At 38.3% G+C, this 17,502-nt stretch overlaps 1 protein-coding gene across 6 annotated transcripts in view; it reads left to right on the top strand.

The window, feature by feature from the left end:
• Positions 1 to 17,502, top strand: part of LOC116461870 (coiled-coil domain-containing protein 7) — a 204,172-nt gene that overhangs the window by 33,380 nt on the left and 153,290 nt on the right. For all 6 annotated transcript variants that reach the window (XR_009212861.1, XM_058436562.1, XM_058436565.1 and 3 more), the window contains exons 2-4: positions 4,988 to 5,316; positions 6,748 to 6,840; positions 9,689 to 9,772. Coding sequence is in view for 5 of the 6 variants with exons in the window: in XM_058436562.1 (XP_058292545.1) it covers positions 4,988 to 5,316; positions 6,748 to 6,840; positions 9,689 to 9,772 (506 nt within the window). In the remaining variant the exon portion in view is untranslated. The remainder of the gene's footprint in view (positions 1 to 4,987; positions 5,317 to 6,747; positions 6,841 to 9,688; positions 9,773 to 17,502) is intronic.

Genomic DNA, 17,502 nt, shown 5'->3' with positions numbered 1-17,502 from the left:
GCTGTCCTCGATTTTGTACACTTTATCATTAAAGGGTTTGAAATGAATATAAATTAATCCTTGAAGGATGAAACCAGAAAACATTTGTCGTGGTGGCGGAAAGGGACGGATGCACTTGGGCGAAGTAATGCTGACATCCACTTCCTAGCATTGTTAGGAGGGATAAATGAATTAAATATGTAAAGTCCTTAAATATTTGCTTGCTAATACGAGTATTCGTTGCGTGTGACTCTATTTTTGTATTTATGTGAACTTCATCAGAGCATTTGTCAGGTTCTTTTTTTTTTGCACCAAGTGAGCGTTGCCTGCCTCCCTCCCTCCCTCCCTCCCTCCGTCCCTTCCTTCCTTCCTTCCCTCCCTCCCTTCCTCCCTCCCTGCCTCACACTTTTTTGGGGGGAGAGGACACAATACAATCCATAACAGCATATACACTTGTTCTTTTTTCCATCAAACTTTCCTCTTGACCGTGTTTTCTTCTAGTAATACTCTATTTCTTTACTCCCTTTTATAGTAAAATTTCTCTACAGTGCTCGTATTCAATTCATTGTTCCTACTTCCTCTCTTTTGAACGGTAAGTCAGATATTTATCTCGATCATTCTACTGAAATTGTTGCCGTTCTTCAGGTTACAAATGACCTACCTCCATGTTGCCAAATCCAGTGTCAGCTTAGTCTTCATTTTGCTTGACTCAGCATTTAACATAGTTCATCACTCCGTCCTTAGTATATTTTCTTTTCCTTGCTTTCTATGTATATATACCCTTTTGGTTTTACTTATTGGCTCATTGGCCACTCTTCTTACGTCCTGTTTGCTGGTCCTGATGGTTTTGATGGAATTTTTGATGTTTGCTTCGACCTGATGGTTTTGATGGAGTTTCTTTGGCAATGTAATTTATTCAGAATTCTTTTGAGGCTTTTCAATTTTGTAAATTTAATCTTGGTTTCTGCATCATTTTGCTTGTAACATTAATTTTTACTGAAAGCATCATGTCACAATCAGTATGAGAAAAATGTAAAAGGGAGCAGGGCGCGTGGTGGCTCAGGCGTGTAATCCCAGCACTTTGGGAGGCTGAGGTGGGAGGATCATCTGAGGTCAGGAGTTCAAGACCAGCTTGGCCAACGTGGTGAAACCCTGTCACTATTAAAAATACAAAAATTAGCTGGGCATGGCGGTGGGCACCTGTAATCCCAGCTACTCGGGAGGCTGAGGCAGGAGGAACCTGGGAGGCAAAGTTTGCAGTGAGCAAGATTGCACCATTGTACTCCAGCCTGGGTGACAAGAGCGAAACTCTGTCTCAAAAAAACGAAAAATGTAAAAGGGAATATTTTACAGGGCTTTGGTTCAAGTTCTATAATGTATTTATTTACTATTATCATCAGTAGTTTCCAAGAGAGCATTGTGTTCTTCCTTCAAATGGATTTTTAGTGACAAGTTATCTTTGCAAAGTCATATTTGATTATGATTTAAAAATTGTGCTTGGCAACTCTGCATTCAATTAACTATAGTGTTAACTATAGTGTTTCATCGAAACAAAAAAGCAGTTGTATAGTTCTTGGATGAAATAAACATTTTCAGTGCTATTAAGATATTTTCGTTCTATTGTTCACAACCTAGTTTAGAATTTTTATTTTTGAGAATTTTCTGTTTGTGCTTGTCAGACATATTTAAGGGCATGTATCCCTGGCCCCATATATATTATATATTTTTAATTTTAATTTTTTATGAGTAGTCTCTTAAACATACATATGATTCTTTTCCAGCAGGGTGTCATCTACTTGTTAAAATCTTAATAAATGTTCACATATTGAAATATCTGCATTTTGGAAATCCATAATTACATCAACAATTGTTATCTGCTGTCCATGTGTCCAAAATAATTGAGAAATTATTAGTTTTTAAAACTTTATTCAAAGTGGTTTTATTTATAATGTCTGTAAGTTTTATTATTTGTTTTTATATTTTATTCTCTAAAATAGTATGTTATACTATTTAGTATTGATATTTATGTTTTGCATAAATGTGCTAACAGGATACCATCAACTTTTGCCATGGTTTCTGGCAAATAAAAAAAAAATCCTATTATTGGTCTCTTAATATATATTGGATGATCTTCTGAACATTAGATACAGCTTCTCCAAAAATTGAATCATATTTATTGTTATTAACATATATAGGCCTTTATTTTCTCATTTTCAGTAGAATTGTTAATTATTTATATTTTTTTCAAACCTGATACTAGCTTTTAATACTTATCACTATTGATGTGTATTTTATTAATGTTCAGGAATATGTGATAAATGCTGCTGATCTTTGCATCATTTTTTTATTCTTCAGCTGGATTATTCCTCCACTGATTTTATTCATTGCATCAGTTTTTATTCTTCAGCAGTATTATTTTGTGATTACTTGTGTTGTTTTATCTGTTATATTTTTCATTTTTTAATATTTTTACTTGGGTCTTAAAAATTCCTCTTATAGCTGTTTTATATGGCTAATACTCTCTTTCTATGTACTTATGTATTTTTAGTCTCTCTGTTTTAATGATTCTACAACTAAAACATGTTTTTTAGTTTATTATTTTTATATTTATTTATTTGAGATGGAGTCTTACTCCATCCCCCAGGCTGGAGTGCAGTGGTGCAATCTCAGCTCACTGCAACCTCCACCTCCGAGTTCAAGCAATTCTCCTTCCTCAGCCTCCCAAGTAGCTGAGACTACAGGTGCCCACCACCACGCCTGGATAATTTTTTGTATTTTTAATAGAGACAGGTTTCACCATATTGGCCAGGCTGGTCTCGAACTCCTGACCTTGGGATCCACCTGCCTCTGCCTCCCAAAGTACTGGGAATACAGGCATGAGCCAATGTGCCTGGCCTATTTTTTATTTTTTAATGGTTGTTTTTTTCAGTTGTCAAGTTGTTTTGGCCTGTGAGCTCATATACCCTTGGGGGTGTCACCTGTTTGTCTGGTAATCTATTATTAGGAAATGATCAAAAGCCAGTTCCTAGCCTGTGTTCCTCCTGGAAGTTAGGGAAAGTATGTGGGTGTATTTGTTTTCGAAGTGCTAGATATTTCCTATGGTCTGAATGCTTGTGTCATCCCCAAATTCGCATGTTGAAATTGGGCCCCAATTCAATATATGGTAGTATTAGGAGGTGGAGCCTTTAGGAGGTGATTAGGTCATGAGTGCAGCACCCTCATAAATGGGACTACTGCCCTTATAAAAGAGGTCTGAAAAAGCTCCCTTGCTCCTTCCATCATGTGAGGACACAGAGAGTAGGCACCATTTATTTAGCATCTGGGCTTTCATCAGACACCAACTCTGCTGGTGCCTCGTCGTTGGACTTTCCAGTCTCCAGAACTGTGAGAAATAAATGTTTCTTGTTTATAAGCTATGCAATTTATAGTGTTTTGTTCTAGCAGCCTCAACAGACTAAGATACTAGTGCTGCTGTAACAAAGTACCACAAACTGGGTGGCTTAGAACAACAGAAATTTATTCTTTCATGGTTCTGGAGGCCAGAAAACTGAAATCAAGGTTTCAGCAAAACCATGTTCCCTGCTAAGGGCTCTAGGGAAGAATCTTTCATTGGTTTTTACAAGCTTCTGGTGGATGCTAGCAATCCTTGATATTCCTTAGCTTGCAGGTGCATCACTTTAATTTCTGCCTGTCACTATATGGTCTTCTTATAGTGACACCAGTCATTGGATTTAGGACCCACCTTAATTCAGTATGACCACATCTTAACTTTATCATATCTGAAAATATGCTATTTTCAAGTAAGGTCACGTTCAAAGTGCTGGGGGCTTAGGACTTGAACATATGTTTTTCAGGGACACAGTTCAACACATAACAATGGGACAAGCCAAAGTGTAGAGAGCTTCAGATAACAGAGTACCAGTGTTACATTACTCTATCTTAATTTTGCCACTGTACCTGACAATTCCCACCGTTAGGCATATACTTTTAAACTATTTGGGAGGTGGCATTGTCCTGAGTGTTAGTCAGCTTTGAGGGGAGAGAAAAATAGAGGAATAAGAGCCCAAGACCTATCTAGTTTATACTTCCTTATCTTAGCATAGCTTTGATGCTGCCTTAATATTACCCTAATGATACCTTGGGCCAAGGCTACTGCTCCTGTGGGAATCAAGATGTATATTAAGGACATATATTAGCTCAAATATGGGGGAAAGATAGGAAGAAAATGTAATTTTTTTTTTTCCTGAATGTATTCTCTCATTGTTGCTTCTGGCTTCTTCAGTCCCTATATTCCCATCCTAAATGCCCCATAAACAAATGAGCCTTTGTTTAGGGGTTTCTTATAGTTAAAAAGTTTTTTGTTCTTGTTGTTTTCTGTTGTTAGGAATATTTTCCTTTCTATTTTTCATTTTTTCAGAGTTGATTTTGGGATTTGCCATCTTCATAGCAATTGATAATCCTTTTATCATTTTAAATCTGAAATGTTTTCATCTACAACCCCCCTTACTTACAGGAAATGCTATAAGTCCTATAGGTAAAATAACCCAACATTTTCCATATGGAGAGCAAAGGGTATAGAAAAGAAGGAAGATTTATAGCCAATTTGACCTATGTTGTAATTCTGAAAAATTTAACACTTACTAGCTGTGTGACTCTTGGTTAGTCACTTAACTTGTCTGAGCTCAGTTTACTCCGCTCCCATGTAAAATGGAATAATGATGTACATAAAGGGCATACCTTAGATTAAAAATGATGGAGCTTTTACTGTTATTATACTTAAGTTTAAATAACTTCTTGATATAAATTAGATATTGTGATAACTGCATTCTATATTTCTTTGTTTTGTTTAAGTTACCGTGACTCAAAAAAGCCCGAAGTGTAATTGTAGCTTCCAGAAGTTGCTTAATGTACTCTGAGCAAATTGCTAAAGCATCAGAAAAAGAGAAATGTAGTATGTGAATTTAATTAGAGCCTGATGTTTTCTCTGAATCTCTGATTTTTTTCACAGGGAGGAATAAGTTTTTTCATCTAAAATTTGGAAGCCAAGTCAGTAACAAAATGAAACCAGTAAAGCATCTGTTGACCACCAGTAACAAATCAGCAAATGTTCCAGCATTAACTACTAAAAAAGGACTACATAATTTACCATTATCACCTAAACTAAAGGAAAAACATAATGCAAAATTAATTCATGATAAAATTGAACCAATGGTCCTAAGATCTCCACCAACAGGAGAATCCATTGTACGGTATGCTTTGCCCATTCCATCGAGTAAGACAAAGAACTTACTGTCAGGAGATGAAATGATCGGAAAAATTATCAAACATCTGAAGATGGTAAGAGGATTGTTAGTTTCTGTGTTGCAGGGCCCCCATGATCACCCCAGGTTTAGTGATATGCTAGGAGGACTCACATGACTCCACATATAGTCATACTGATGGCTAAGATTTATTACAGTAGGTACATGAAGTGAAATTAGGAGAAAACCAGATCTAAGCTTGCAAGAGTCTTTTCCCTTTAGAGTCACCCAGGAGATGCTTAATTTCTTTAGCAATGAATTGTGACAACACATATAAAATGTCTGCCAGGGAAAATCATTGGAAACTCAGTGCCCTGGGATTTATTGGGGGTCGTTTACTATTCACTCTGTGCTTAGCATGTACGAAAATTTCAGACTCTCACAAGGAAAGGGGTTCAGTATAAACAACGTTATACAAACAGTTTAGGGACAGTGAGCTGCTTCTATCAGTGAATGGGAAGAACCCTCCTGAAATCCAAGATCTCAGATGCCAGGTTAAGGCCAACCTTGGAAGCAGGCCTCCCTAAGTCCTGCATTTCTACTATGTTAAACTCTGCATTTCAGAAACTTTAGCTCTTTTTTTGTTTCTTGAGATGAAGTCTCGCTCTTTCGCCCAGGCTGGAGTGCTGTGGCGTGATCTTGGCTCACTGCAACTTCTGCCTCCCAGTTTCAAGCAATTTTCCTGTCTCAGTCTCCCGAGTAGCTGGGACTACAGGAGCATGCCACCATGCCTGGCTAATTTTTGTATTTTTAGTAGAGATGGGGTTTCACCATACTGGTCAGGCTGGTCTCAAACTCAGGTGATCCACCCGCCTTGGCCTCCCAAAGTGCTGAGATTACAGGCCTGAGCACCGTGCCTGGCCGAAACTTTAGCTCTTGATGTGGGGAAAAATTTTCCTTTCTCTGAGTTTCTATTTTTTTCACTGCGATCCAGAATTGAATTGTAAATGTACCAAATATCAAGTGAGAACAATGAGGAAGAGCACAAATATAAAAAAAAATATAGTACATCAAACTTGTACAAGTTTGTTGAAAGTTTGAGGGGTTAGGCCAGATAATTTTCTTTAAAAATTCACTGCTTTCTGGTCTCCATCTTTTGATTTCCCCTAACTCTCTTCAGAGGAGAAAGTCAAGGCAGACTTTGAGGAAAACTCTACTTAATGCTTCAACCACTCATAGACAGGCCCTCTCCGTTTTAAGATAGCTATCAACACAGAAATGGTAGAGTCATAGAGCATCTCTCTATTGCTAGGGAGTAGGATTAAGGAATATTGCTTTTTCCTCATGATGACATGAAATTGGGTATGGGATGAAAAATTTAAGTTTGTGGCACTGGAAGAAATAAGTCTTACTGGTAAAAAGGTCCTGGCATAATTGATTAAATATTATTTACATTTAATATAATTAATTTTAAACCATTAAAGAATCTAATTGGCTTTGATTTTTTTTTTTTTTTTTTTTTTTACAGGTTGTTTCCACTTTGGAAGAAATCTATGGACATTGTGATCAGAATGGAGAAGAACCATTTGTAAAGCATGAACATGAAGAATTATCTTTATCTGTAAGTATATGCAACCCTAATATAGAGACATTAACACTGAAAAGGGTCGATTTTCTTTTTAAAAATATAAATTTAAAATATTTTCTTTTGGAGTACTTATATATCCTCAGAATGAATTTCCCATCCATGAAAATGATCCTCTTAGAAAATTACTCAACCCAACCAAATCCCTCTTGACCTGAATTTTGCCAAGAAGGTTGCAGAAAAGTTCTACATACCCATTAGGAATGACCAAAATTTTAAAGATAGACAATAATCACATTTTAGTAAAGATATGGGGCCACAGGAACTCTCATACAGAGCTGGTGGGAACACAAATGGTACTGCTATGTTGAGAAACAGTTTGACAGCTGCTCACAAAGTTTAACATATACTTAAAAGATAACCACCAATTCCACTCTTAAGTGATTATCCAAGATTAATGAACACATACATCCTCACAAAGACTTGTATATAAATGTTTATAGAAGTTTTGTTTATAACAGCCAGAATAGCTACTGAATCCAGCAACCCAAATATTTACTAATTGGTGAATGGATAAGCAAATTGTGGTACAGCATACAATGAAATACTCTTCACAATAAAGGGAACAAACTACTGACACATAGAACAATGTGGATGAATCTCAAAAACATTAGGATGTGGGGAAGCTAAATAAATAAGGCTACATATCGTATGATTCTATTTATATAAAATTCTGGGAAAGGGAAAACTCTAGTAAAGGACGAGTGGTTGTCTTGAGCTAAGGTAGGAGGGGAGAATTGACTGCAAAGGAGTACACTGAAGCTTTTTGAAATGATGGAAATGTTTTATATTTTTATTGCGGTGGTGATTACCCAACTATTAAAAGGACTATGTAATCACAATCCTTATCCTGCATGACCTTGTGGTTATTATGTTTTGAAGCCCTGCCAGGATTGAATCAAAGAACCAAAACTAAAATCTAAAATTGAAGTCCAATAGAAACTGGGATGACTAGAGGTGGGAGGGAGGCAGGGTAAGGGTTGAAAAACTGGCTATTGGGTACTGTGCTCTGTACTTGGGTGATGGGATCATTGGTACCCCAAACCTCAGCATCACGCAATATATCCAGGTAACAAACCTGCACATGTACCCGCTAAATCGAAAACAAAAGTTGAAAAAAAAACCCACCAAAAAATAAAATAAAATGAAATTAAGTTCACTTTCCTGTGATCTCCAATACTGACAAAATTGAAGAAATCAACCCTTCGGATACCTGCTTTATTTTACTGAATTTTTTTCCTCAATGATCTTGTATTTTATTTCACCTCAACCACTAATTGACACAGTGATATCCTGTAGTCCTTACCATAACTGTTTCATAATTTGAATTTCAGTCATCCTAATCTCTGGCCACCACCTCCTGTCTTTCCCACTCAGTCTGTCCAATATTCTGTCTCCAAAAATCCTTTGATTTCACAGGGAACCATAATCCATTGGTCCTGCTGCCTTTTTAGTGTCCCAAATCCTCCTCGTGCCCTTACTTACCCAGCTTAAATAGCATGGTCCACTATTAGTATCACTCCCTTTCACACGTACTTAACTCTCTTGCCCTGTTCTGCTTTATTGGTCTTATTTGGTTACATTACAAAGTTGGTCAAATCAGTCTCTACCTTCTCTATACTTCTCTATCTTCTCTATATTTGTGGCACCTGAATGTGAGTGGAAGAAGTAAGCTAATTTATATTTGAAGAATGTGGCACCTGAATGTGGGTAGAAGAAGTAGGCTAATTTATATCTGTGATTAGTAACACTAATCTGTTCATTTTCCTCTCTGCTGGATGATTATTTTAGTTTTTTTCCCTGTCTCCTATATGATTATAGGTCTTTATTGTGACAAAAAGTATGTGAGCCTCTCAGTATATTTATTTATTCTATTTTATTTATTTTTATTTTTATTTTTTTGAGACAGAGTCTCGCTTTGTCACCTAGGCTGGAGTGCAGTGGTGTGATCTTGGCTCACTGCAACTGCTGCCTCCTGGATTCAAGTGTTTTTCGTGCCTCAGCCACCCACGTAGCTGGGATTATCAGTGTGCACCACCACACCCAGCTAATTTTTTTGTATTTTTAGTAGAGACGAGATTTCGCCATGCTGGCCAGGCTGGTCTTGAACTCCTGACCTCAAGTGATCCACCTGCCTCAGCCTCCCAAAGTGCTAGGATTACAGGTGTGAGCCACTGCGCCTGGCTCAGTATCTTTAAATGTAATGCTCAGGGAATATATTCTTCATGGAGAACCACTCTGTGAAAATCCTAACTGTATATAAGCCTGTAATATTTGTTTATTATGAGTCAATTCTCTGATTTACAAATCACTGCTTTACTAGAAGGGATTTGATCATTATGACATTTAAGCTGTAACTATTTTTTTCCTCAAAGTTTTGTATTGCCCATTAGGTGAGAGCAGAAGACTGCAGTTCGTGGCAAGTATATAGTTAGATATCATAGGTAGTAGTCATTTTCTAACACCAAGAGATTTTTTTTTTATGGTAATGATTACCTTTTATTGGGCCACCCAGAAATTTCAGGACTGTAAGGCTGGGATGCTGGATTTTCTGGAACTGTGTAGAGATCAATGAGAGGAGAGACATAGCTGGGTATATGTCACTGATGGGCCACTTCCCAGAGTGTACTTTCTTCCATGTTTTCTCTCTGGGAGAATTTGCTAGTATGGCATTTGAAGCATGGCTTCTTGCTGTAAATGTTTGAAGGGACATAAATTACACAAAATTAAAATTTTTCAAGAAGTAAATATGCTAGAAAAAGACAGACATGCATATGGATTCTTAAATAAAAGTAACTTTATGTTTTATTATTCTTTTCAAAAGGTTGGGGATGATATGAATTCATTCTTGACATATTGTTCGCAATTTGCAGCTCAGCTAGAAGAAGCACTTAAAGAAGAACAAAATGTATGTATTCTGTATATACTCTCAAGTATAAAATATCAAACTTGTACTGGTTGTTGAAAATTGAATCTGCTATCCAGTCAGCCAACGTTAACCTAGATTCAGTGTCTTAAGAAATTATAAATGGCATTGGAAAGCATTATTTATTTATTTATTTATTTTTTTAAATCATCATCAAGGATTTTTACTATGCCCAAATGCAAAGATTATGCCACTGAACCACCACAAATAAGACATGAACTTTGTGGGGGAGGAGCCAAGATGGCCAAATAGGAACAGCTCTGGTCTACAGCTCCCAGTGTGAGTGATGCAGAAGATGGGTGATTTCTGCATTTCCACCTGAGGTACTGGGTTCATCTCACTAGGGAGTGCCAGACAGTGGGTGCAGGACAGTGGGAGCAGCGCACCATGCGCGAGCCAAGGCAGGGCGAGGCATTGCCTCACTCGGGAAGTGCAAGGGGTCAGGGAGTTCCCTTTCCTAGTCAAAGAAAGGGGTGACAGATGGCACCTGGAAAATCGGGTCACTCCCACCCTAATACTGTGCTTTTCTGATGGGCTTAAAAAACGGCACATCAGGAGATTATATCCTGCATCTGGCTCAGAGGGTCCTACGCCACAGAGTCTCGCGTATTGCTAGCACAGCAGTCTGAGATTAAACTGCAAGGCGGCAGCGAGGCTGGGGAAGGGGCGCCTGCCATTGCCCAGGCTTGATTAGGTAAACAAAGCAGCTGGGAAGCTCGAATTGGGTGGAGCTCACCACAGCTCAAGGAGGCCTGCCTGCCTCTGTAGGCTCCACCTCTAGGGGCAGGGCACAGACAAACAGAAAGACAGCAGTAACCTCTGTAGACTTAACTGTCCCTGTCTGACAGCTTTGAAGAGAGTAGTGGTTCTCCCAGCACGCAGCTGGAGATCTGAGAACAGGCAGACTGCCTCCTCAAGTGGGTCCCTGACCTCCAAGCAGCCTAACTGGGAGGCACCCCCCAGTAGGGGCAGACTGACACCTCACACGGCCGGGTACTCCTCTGAGACAAAACTTCCAGAGGAACGATCAGGCAGCAGCATTTGCAGTTCACAAAAATTGGCTGTTCTGCAGCCACCGCTGCTGACACCCAGGTAAACAGGGTCTGGAGTGGACCTCTAGCAAACTCCAACAGACCTGCAGCTGAGGGTCCTGTCTGTTAGAAAGAAAACTAACAAACATAAAGGACATCCACACCAAAAACCCATCTGTAAGTCACCATCATCAAAGACCAAAGGTAGATAAAACCACAAAGATGGGGAAAAAACAGAGCAGAAAAACTGGAAACTAAAAATCAGAGCGCCTCTCCTCCTCCAAAGGAACACAGCTCCTCACCAGCAACGGAACAAAGCTGGATGGAGAATGACTTTGACGAGTTGAGAGAAGAAGGTATCAGATGATCAAACTACTATGAGCTGAAGGAGGAAGTTTGAATCCATTGCAAAGAAGTTAAAAACTTTGAAAAAAAATCAGATGAATGGGTAACTAGAATAACCAATATAGAGAAGTGCTTAAAGGAGCTGATAGAGCTGAAAGCCAAGGCTCGAGAACTACGTGAAGAATGCAGAAGCCTCAGGAGCTGATGCGATCAACTGGAAGAAAGGGTATCAGTGATGGAAGATGAAATGAAGTGAGAAGGGAAGTCTAGAGAAAAAAGAATAAAAAGAAATGAACAGGGCCTCCAAGAAATATGGGACTATGTGAAAAGACCAAATCTACGTCTGATTGGTGTACCTGAAAGTGATGGGGAGAATGGAATCAAGTTGGAAAACACTCTGCAGGATATTATCCAGGAGAATTTCCTCAATCTAGCAAGGCAGGCCAACATTCAGATTCAGGAAACACAGAGAATGCCACAAAGATACTCCTCGAGAAGAGCAACTCCAAGACACATAATTGTCAGATTCACCAAAGTTGAAATGAAGGCAAAAATGTTAAGAGCAGCCAGACAGGAAGGTCGGGTTACCCACAAAGGGAAGCCCATCAGACCAACAGCAGATCTCTCGGCAGAAACTCTACAAGCCAGAAGAGAGTGGGGGCCAATATTCAACATTCTTAAAGAAAAGAATTTTCAACCCACAATTTCGTATCCAGCCAAACTAAGCTTCATAAGTGAAGGAGAAATAAAATCCTTTACAGACAAGCAAATGCTGAGAGATTTTGTCACCACCAGGCCTTCCCTAAAAGAGCTCCTGAAAGAAGCACTAAACATGGAAAGGAACAACTGGTACCAGCCACTGCAAAATCATGCCAAATTGTAAAGACCATCGAGGCTAGGAAGAAACTGCATCAACTAACGAGCAAAATAACCAGCTAACATCATAATGACAGGATCAAATTCACACATAACAATATTAACCTTAAATGTAAATGGACTAATAGCTCCAATTAAAAGACACAGACTGGCAAATTGGATAAAGAGTCAAGACCCATCAGTGTGCTGTATTCAGGAAACCCATCTCACGTGCAGTGACACACATAGGCTGAAAATAAAGGGATGGAGGAAGATCTACCAAGCAAATGGAAAGCAAAAAAAGGCAGGGGTTGCAATCCTAGCCTCGGATGAAACAGACTTTAAACCAACAAAGATGAAAAGAGACAAAGAAGGCCATTACATAATGGTAAAGGGATCAATTCAACAAGAAGAGCTAACTATCCTAAATATATATGCACCCAATACAGGAGCACCCAGATTCATAAAGTAAGTCTTGAGTGACCTACAAAGAGACTTAGACTCCCACACAATAATAATGGGAGATTTTAACACCCCACTGTCAACATTAGACAGATCAACGAGACAGAAAGTTAACAAGGATACCCAGGAATTGAACTCAGTTTTGCACCAAGCAGACCTAATAGACATCTGCAGAACTCTCCACCCCAAATCAACAGAATATACATTTTTTTCAGCACCACACCACACCTATTCCAAAATTGATGACATAATTGGAAGTAAAGCTCTCCTCAGCAAATGTAAAAGAACAGAAATTATAACAAACTGTCTCTCAGACCACAGTGCAATCAAACTAGAACTCAGGATTAAGAAACTCACTCAAAACCGCTGAACTACATGGAAACTGAACAACCTGCTCCTGAATGACTACTGGGTACATCAGGAAATGAAGGCAGAAATAAAGATGTTCTTTGAAACCAATGAGAACAAAGACACAACATACCAGAATCTCTGGGACACATTCAAAGCAGTGTGTAGAGGGAAATTTATAGCACTAAATGCCCACAAGAGAAAGCAAGAAAGATCCAAAATTGACACACTAACATCACAATTAAAAGAACTAGAAAAGCAAGAGCAAACACATTAAAAAGCTAGCAGAAGGCAAGAAGTAACTAAAATCAGAGCAGAACTGAAGGAAATAGAGACACAAAAATCCCTTCAAAAAATTAATGAATCCAGGAGCTGGTTTTTTGAAAAGATCAACAAAATTGATAGACCACTAGCAAGACTAATAAAGAAGAAAAGAGAGAAGAATCAAATAGATGCAATAAAAAATGAAAAAGGGGATGTCACCACCGATCCCACATAAATACAATCTACCATCAGAGAATACTACAAACACCTCTACGCAAATAAACTAGAAAGTCTGGAAGAAATGGATAAATTACTTGACACATACACCCTCCCAAGACTAAACCAGGAAGAAGTGGAATCTCTGAATAGACCAATAACAGGCTCTGAAATTGTGGCAATAATCAATAGCTTACCAACCAAAAAGAGTCCAGGACCAGATGGATTCACAGCCAAATTCTACCAGAGGTGCAAGGAGGAACTGGTACCATTCCTTCTGAAACTATTCCAATCAATAGAAAAAGAGGGAATCCTCCCTAACTCATTTTATGAGGCCAGCATCATCCTGATACCAAAGCCGGGCAGAGACACAACCAAAAAAGAGAATTTTAGACCGATATCCTTGATGAACATTGATGCAAAAATCCTCAATAAAATACTGGCAAACCGAATCCAGCAGCACATTAAAAAGCTTATACACCATGATCAAGTGGGCTTCGTCCCTGGGTTGCAAGAGTGGTTCAACATACGCAAATCAATAAATGTAATCCAGCATATAAACAGAACCAAAGACAAAAAACACATGATTATCTCAATAGATGCAGAAAAGGCCTTTGACAAAATTCATCAACCCTTCATGCTAAAAACTCTCAATAAATTAGGTATTGATGGGACGTATCTCAAAATAATAAGAGCTATCTATGACAAACCCACAACCAATATCATACTGAATGGGCAAAAACTGGAAGCATTCCCTTTGAAAACTGGCACAAGACAGGGATGCCCTCTCTCACCACTCCTATTCAACATAGTGTTGGAAGTTCTGGCCAGGGCAATTAGGCAGGAGAAGGAAATAAAGGGTATTCAATTAGGAAAAGAGGAAGTCAAATTGTCCCTGTTTGCAGCTGACATGATTGTATGTCTAGAAAACCCCATTGTCTCAGCCCAAAATGTCCTTAAGCTGATAAGCAACTTCAGCAAAGTCTCAGGATACAAAATCAATGTACAAAAATCACAAGCATTCTTATACACCAATAACAGACAAACAGAGAGCCCAATCACGAATGAACTACCATTCACAATTGCTTCAAAGAGAATAAAATACCTAGGAATCCAACTTACAAGGGATATGAAGGACCTCTTCAAGGAGAACTACAAACCACTGCTCAATGAAATCAAAGAGGATACAAACAAATGGAAGAACATTCCATGCTCATGGGTAGGAAGAATCAGTGTCGTGAAAATGGCCATACTGCCCAAGGTAATTTATAGATTCAGTGCCATCCCCATCAAGCTACCAATGACTTTCTTCACAGAATTGGAAAAAACTACGTTAAAGTTCATATGGAACCAAAAAAGAGCCTGCATTGCCAAGTCAATCCTAAGCCAAAAGAACAAAGCTGGAGGCATCATGCTACCTGACTTCAAACTATACTACAAGGCTACAGTAACCAAAACAGCATGGTACTGGTACCAAAACAGAGACATAGATCAGTGGAACAGAACAGAGCCCTCAGAAATAATGCCGCATATCTACAACTATCTGATCTTTGACAAACCTGACAAAAACAAGCAATGGGATAAGGATTCCCTATTTAATAAATGGTGCTGGGAAAACTGGCTAGCCATATGTAGAAAGCTGAAACTGGATCCCTTCCTTACACCTTATACAAAAGTTAATTCAAGGTGGATTAAAGACTTACATGTTAGACCTAAAACCATAAAAACCCTAGAAGAAAACCTAAGCATTACCATTCAGGACATAGGCTTGGGCAAGGACTTCATGTCTAAAACACCAAAAGCAATGGTAACAGAAGCCAAAATTGGCAAATGGGATCTAATTAAACTAAAGAGCTTCTGCACAACAAAAGAAACTACCATCAGAGTGAACAGGCAACCTACACAATGGGAGAAAATTTTCGCAACCTACTTATGTGACAAAGGGCTAATATCCAGAATCTACAATGAACTCAAACAAATTTACAAGAAAAAAACAAACAACCCCATCAAAAAGTGGGTGAAAGACATGAACAGACACTTCTCAAAAGAAGACATTTATGCAGCAAAAAAACATGCAAAAATGCTCATCATCACTGGCCATCAGAGAAATGCAAATCAAAACCACAATGAGATACCATCTCTCACCAGTTAGAATGGCCATCATTAAAAAGTCAGGAAACAACAGGTGTTGGAGAGGATGTGGAGAAATAGGAACACTTTTACACTGTTGGTGGGACTGTAAACTAGTTCAACCATTGTGGAAGTCAGTGTGGCGATTCCTCAGGGATCTAGAACTAGAAATACCATTTGACCCAGCCATCCCATTACTGGGTATGTACCCAAAGGACTATAAACCATGCTGCTATAAAGACACATGCACATGTATGTTTATTGCGGCAGTATTCACAATAGCAAAGACTTGGAACCAACCCAAATGTCCAACAACGATAGACTGGATTAAGAAAATGTGGCACATATACACCATGGAATACTACGCAGCCATAAAAACTGATGAGTTCATGTCCTTTGTAGGGACATGGATGAAACTGGAAATCATCATTCTCAGTAAACTATCACAAGGACAAAAAACCAAACACCACATGTTCTCACTCATAGGTGGGAATTGAACAATGAGAACACATGGACACAGGAAGGGAAACATCACACTCTGGGGACTTGTGGGGTGGGGGGAGAGGGGAGGGATAGCATTAGGAGATACACCTAATGCTAAATGACGAGTTAATGGGTGCAGCACACCAACATGGCATATGGATACATATGTAACAAACGTGCACGTTGTGCACATGTACCCTAAAACTTAAAGTACAATAAAAAAAGACATGAACTTTGAATTAATTCTTCAATAGTTGTGTGAATCTTAATGAATCTGCCATATTCCCTCACTAAGAGCATGTAAGTAGTTATAAGGTAGTTAATAAATATTAAGGTTGTGGCAATCAGCATCAAAGAGAGAATGATTGGCCATTACAGAGAATGACCACACAATCATGGTTTAGTACCATACGCCTTATGAATTAGCTATGAGTAAAAGGTAAGACTACAGTGGAATTGTTGAAATTGTCTTTTTTTCATATAATGGAGCACACTTAATTTATTGCTTTTTTTGGCAATAGTATTTAAATTGGCATGTAGTAATTATACGTATTTATGGGGTACGTAGTGATATTCTGATACATACAATGTGTAGTGGGCAAATCAGAGTAATTAGCATATTCATCACCTCAAACACCTGTCATTTCCTTGTGGTGGGAACATTCAAAATCCTCTCTTCTAGCTATTTGAATATATATATATAAAATAAACTGTTGTTAGCTGCAGACACCCTATAGTGCTGTAGAATACTATAACTTATTTCTCCTATCTGGCTGTAATTTTTTATCATTTAACCAACCTCTCCCTATCCTCCCTCACCCCTACCCTTTCCAACCTCTAGTAATCATGATTCTACACTCTGCCTCTATGAGATCAGGTTGTTTTAGCATTTGCATATTGGCAAGAACATGAAATATTTATCTTTCTGTTCCTGACTTATTTCTCTTAATATAATATCCTATAGGCCTCTCCATGTTGCTGTGAATGACAGGATTTAATTCTTTTTTGGAATTAAGAGTGAAATCTTTTTCGGAACTAAAAGTGGCTGAATAGTAGTCCATTCTCCCGATATGCCACATTTTCTTTATTCATTTGTCTATTGATGGACATTTAGGTTGATTATATATCTTGGCTATTGCAGTTTAGTGCTGCAATGAACATGGAAGTACAGATGTCTCTTCAGTATACTGATTTCCTTTCCTGTGGATATACACCCAGTAGTGAAATTGCTGGATCATATAGTAGTTCTATTTGTAGTTTTTTGAGGAAACTCCATGCTATTTTTCATTATCGTTCTACTAGTTTACATTTCCACCAAAAGTGTATATATGTTCCCTTTTCTCTGCGTCCTTGTCAGTATTTATTATCTTTTTTCTTTTTGATAATAGCCATTCTAACTGAGTTGAGATGATATCTCATTGTGGTTTTGATTTACATTTCCGTGATGCTTAGTGATGATGAGCATTTTTTTCATATACTTTTTAGCCATTTGTATATCTTTCTTTTGAGAAATATTCAAGCCATTTACCTATTTTAAAATCAGATTTTTTTTGCCATTGAGTTGTCTGAGTTCCTCAT

Source organism: Hylobates moloch, unplaced genomic scaffold, assembly GCF_009828535.3.
Source record: "Hylobates moloch isolate HMO894 unplaced genomic scaffold, HMol_V3 SCAFFOLD_3, whole genome shotgun sequence".
Taxonomy (NCBI): domain Eukaryota; kingdom Metazoa; phylum Chordata; class Mammalia; order Primates; family Hylobatidae; genus Hylobates; species Hylobates moloch.
Note: the sequence above shows the minus strand (reverse complement) of the source record. Positions and strands in the feature narration are given on the sequence as shown.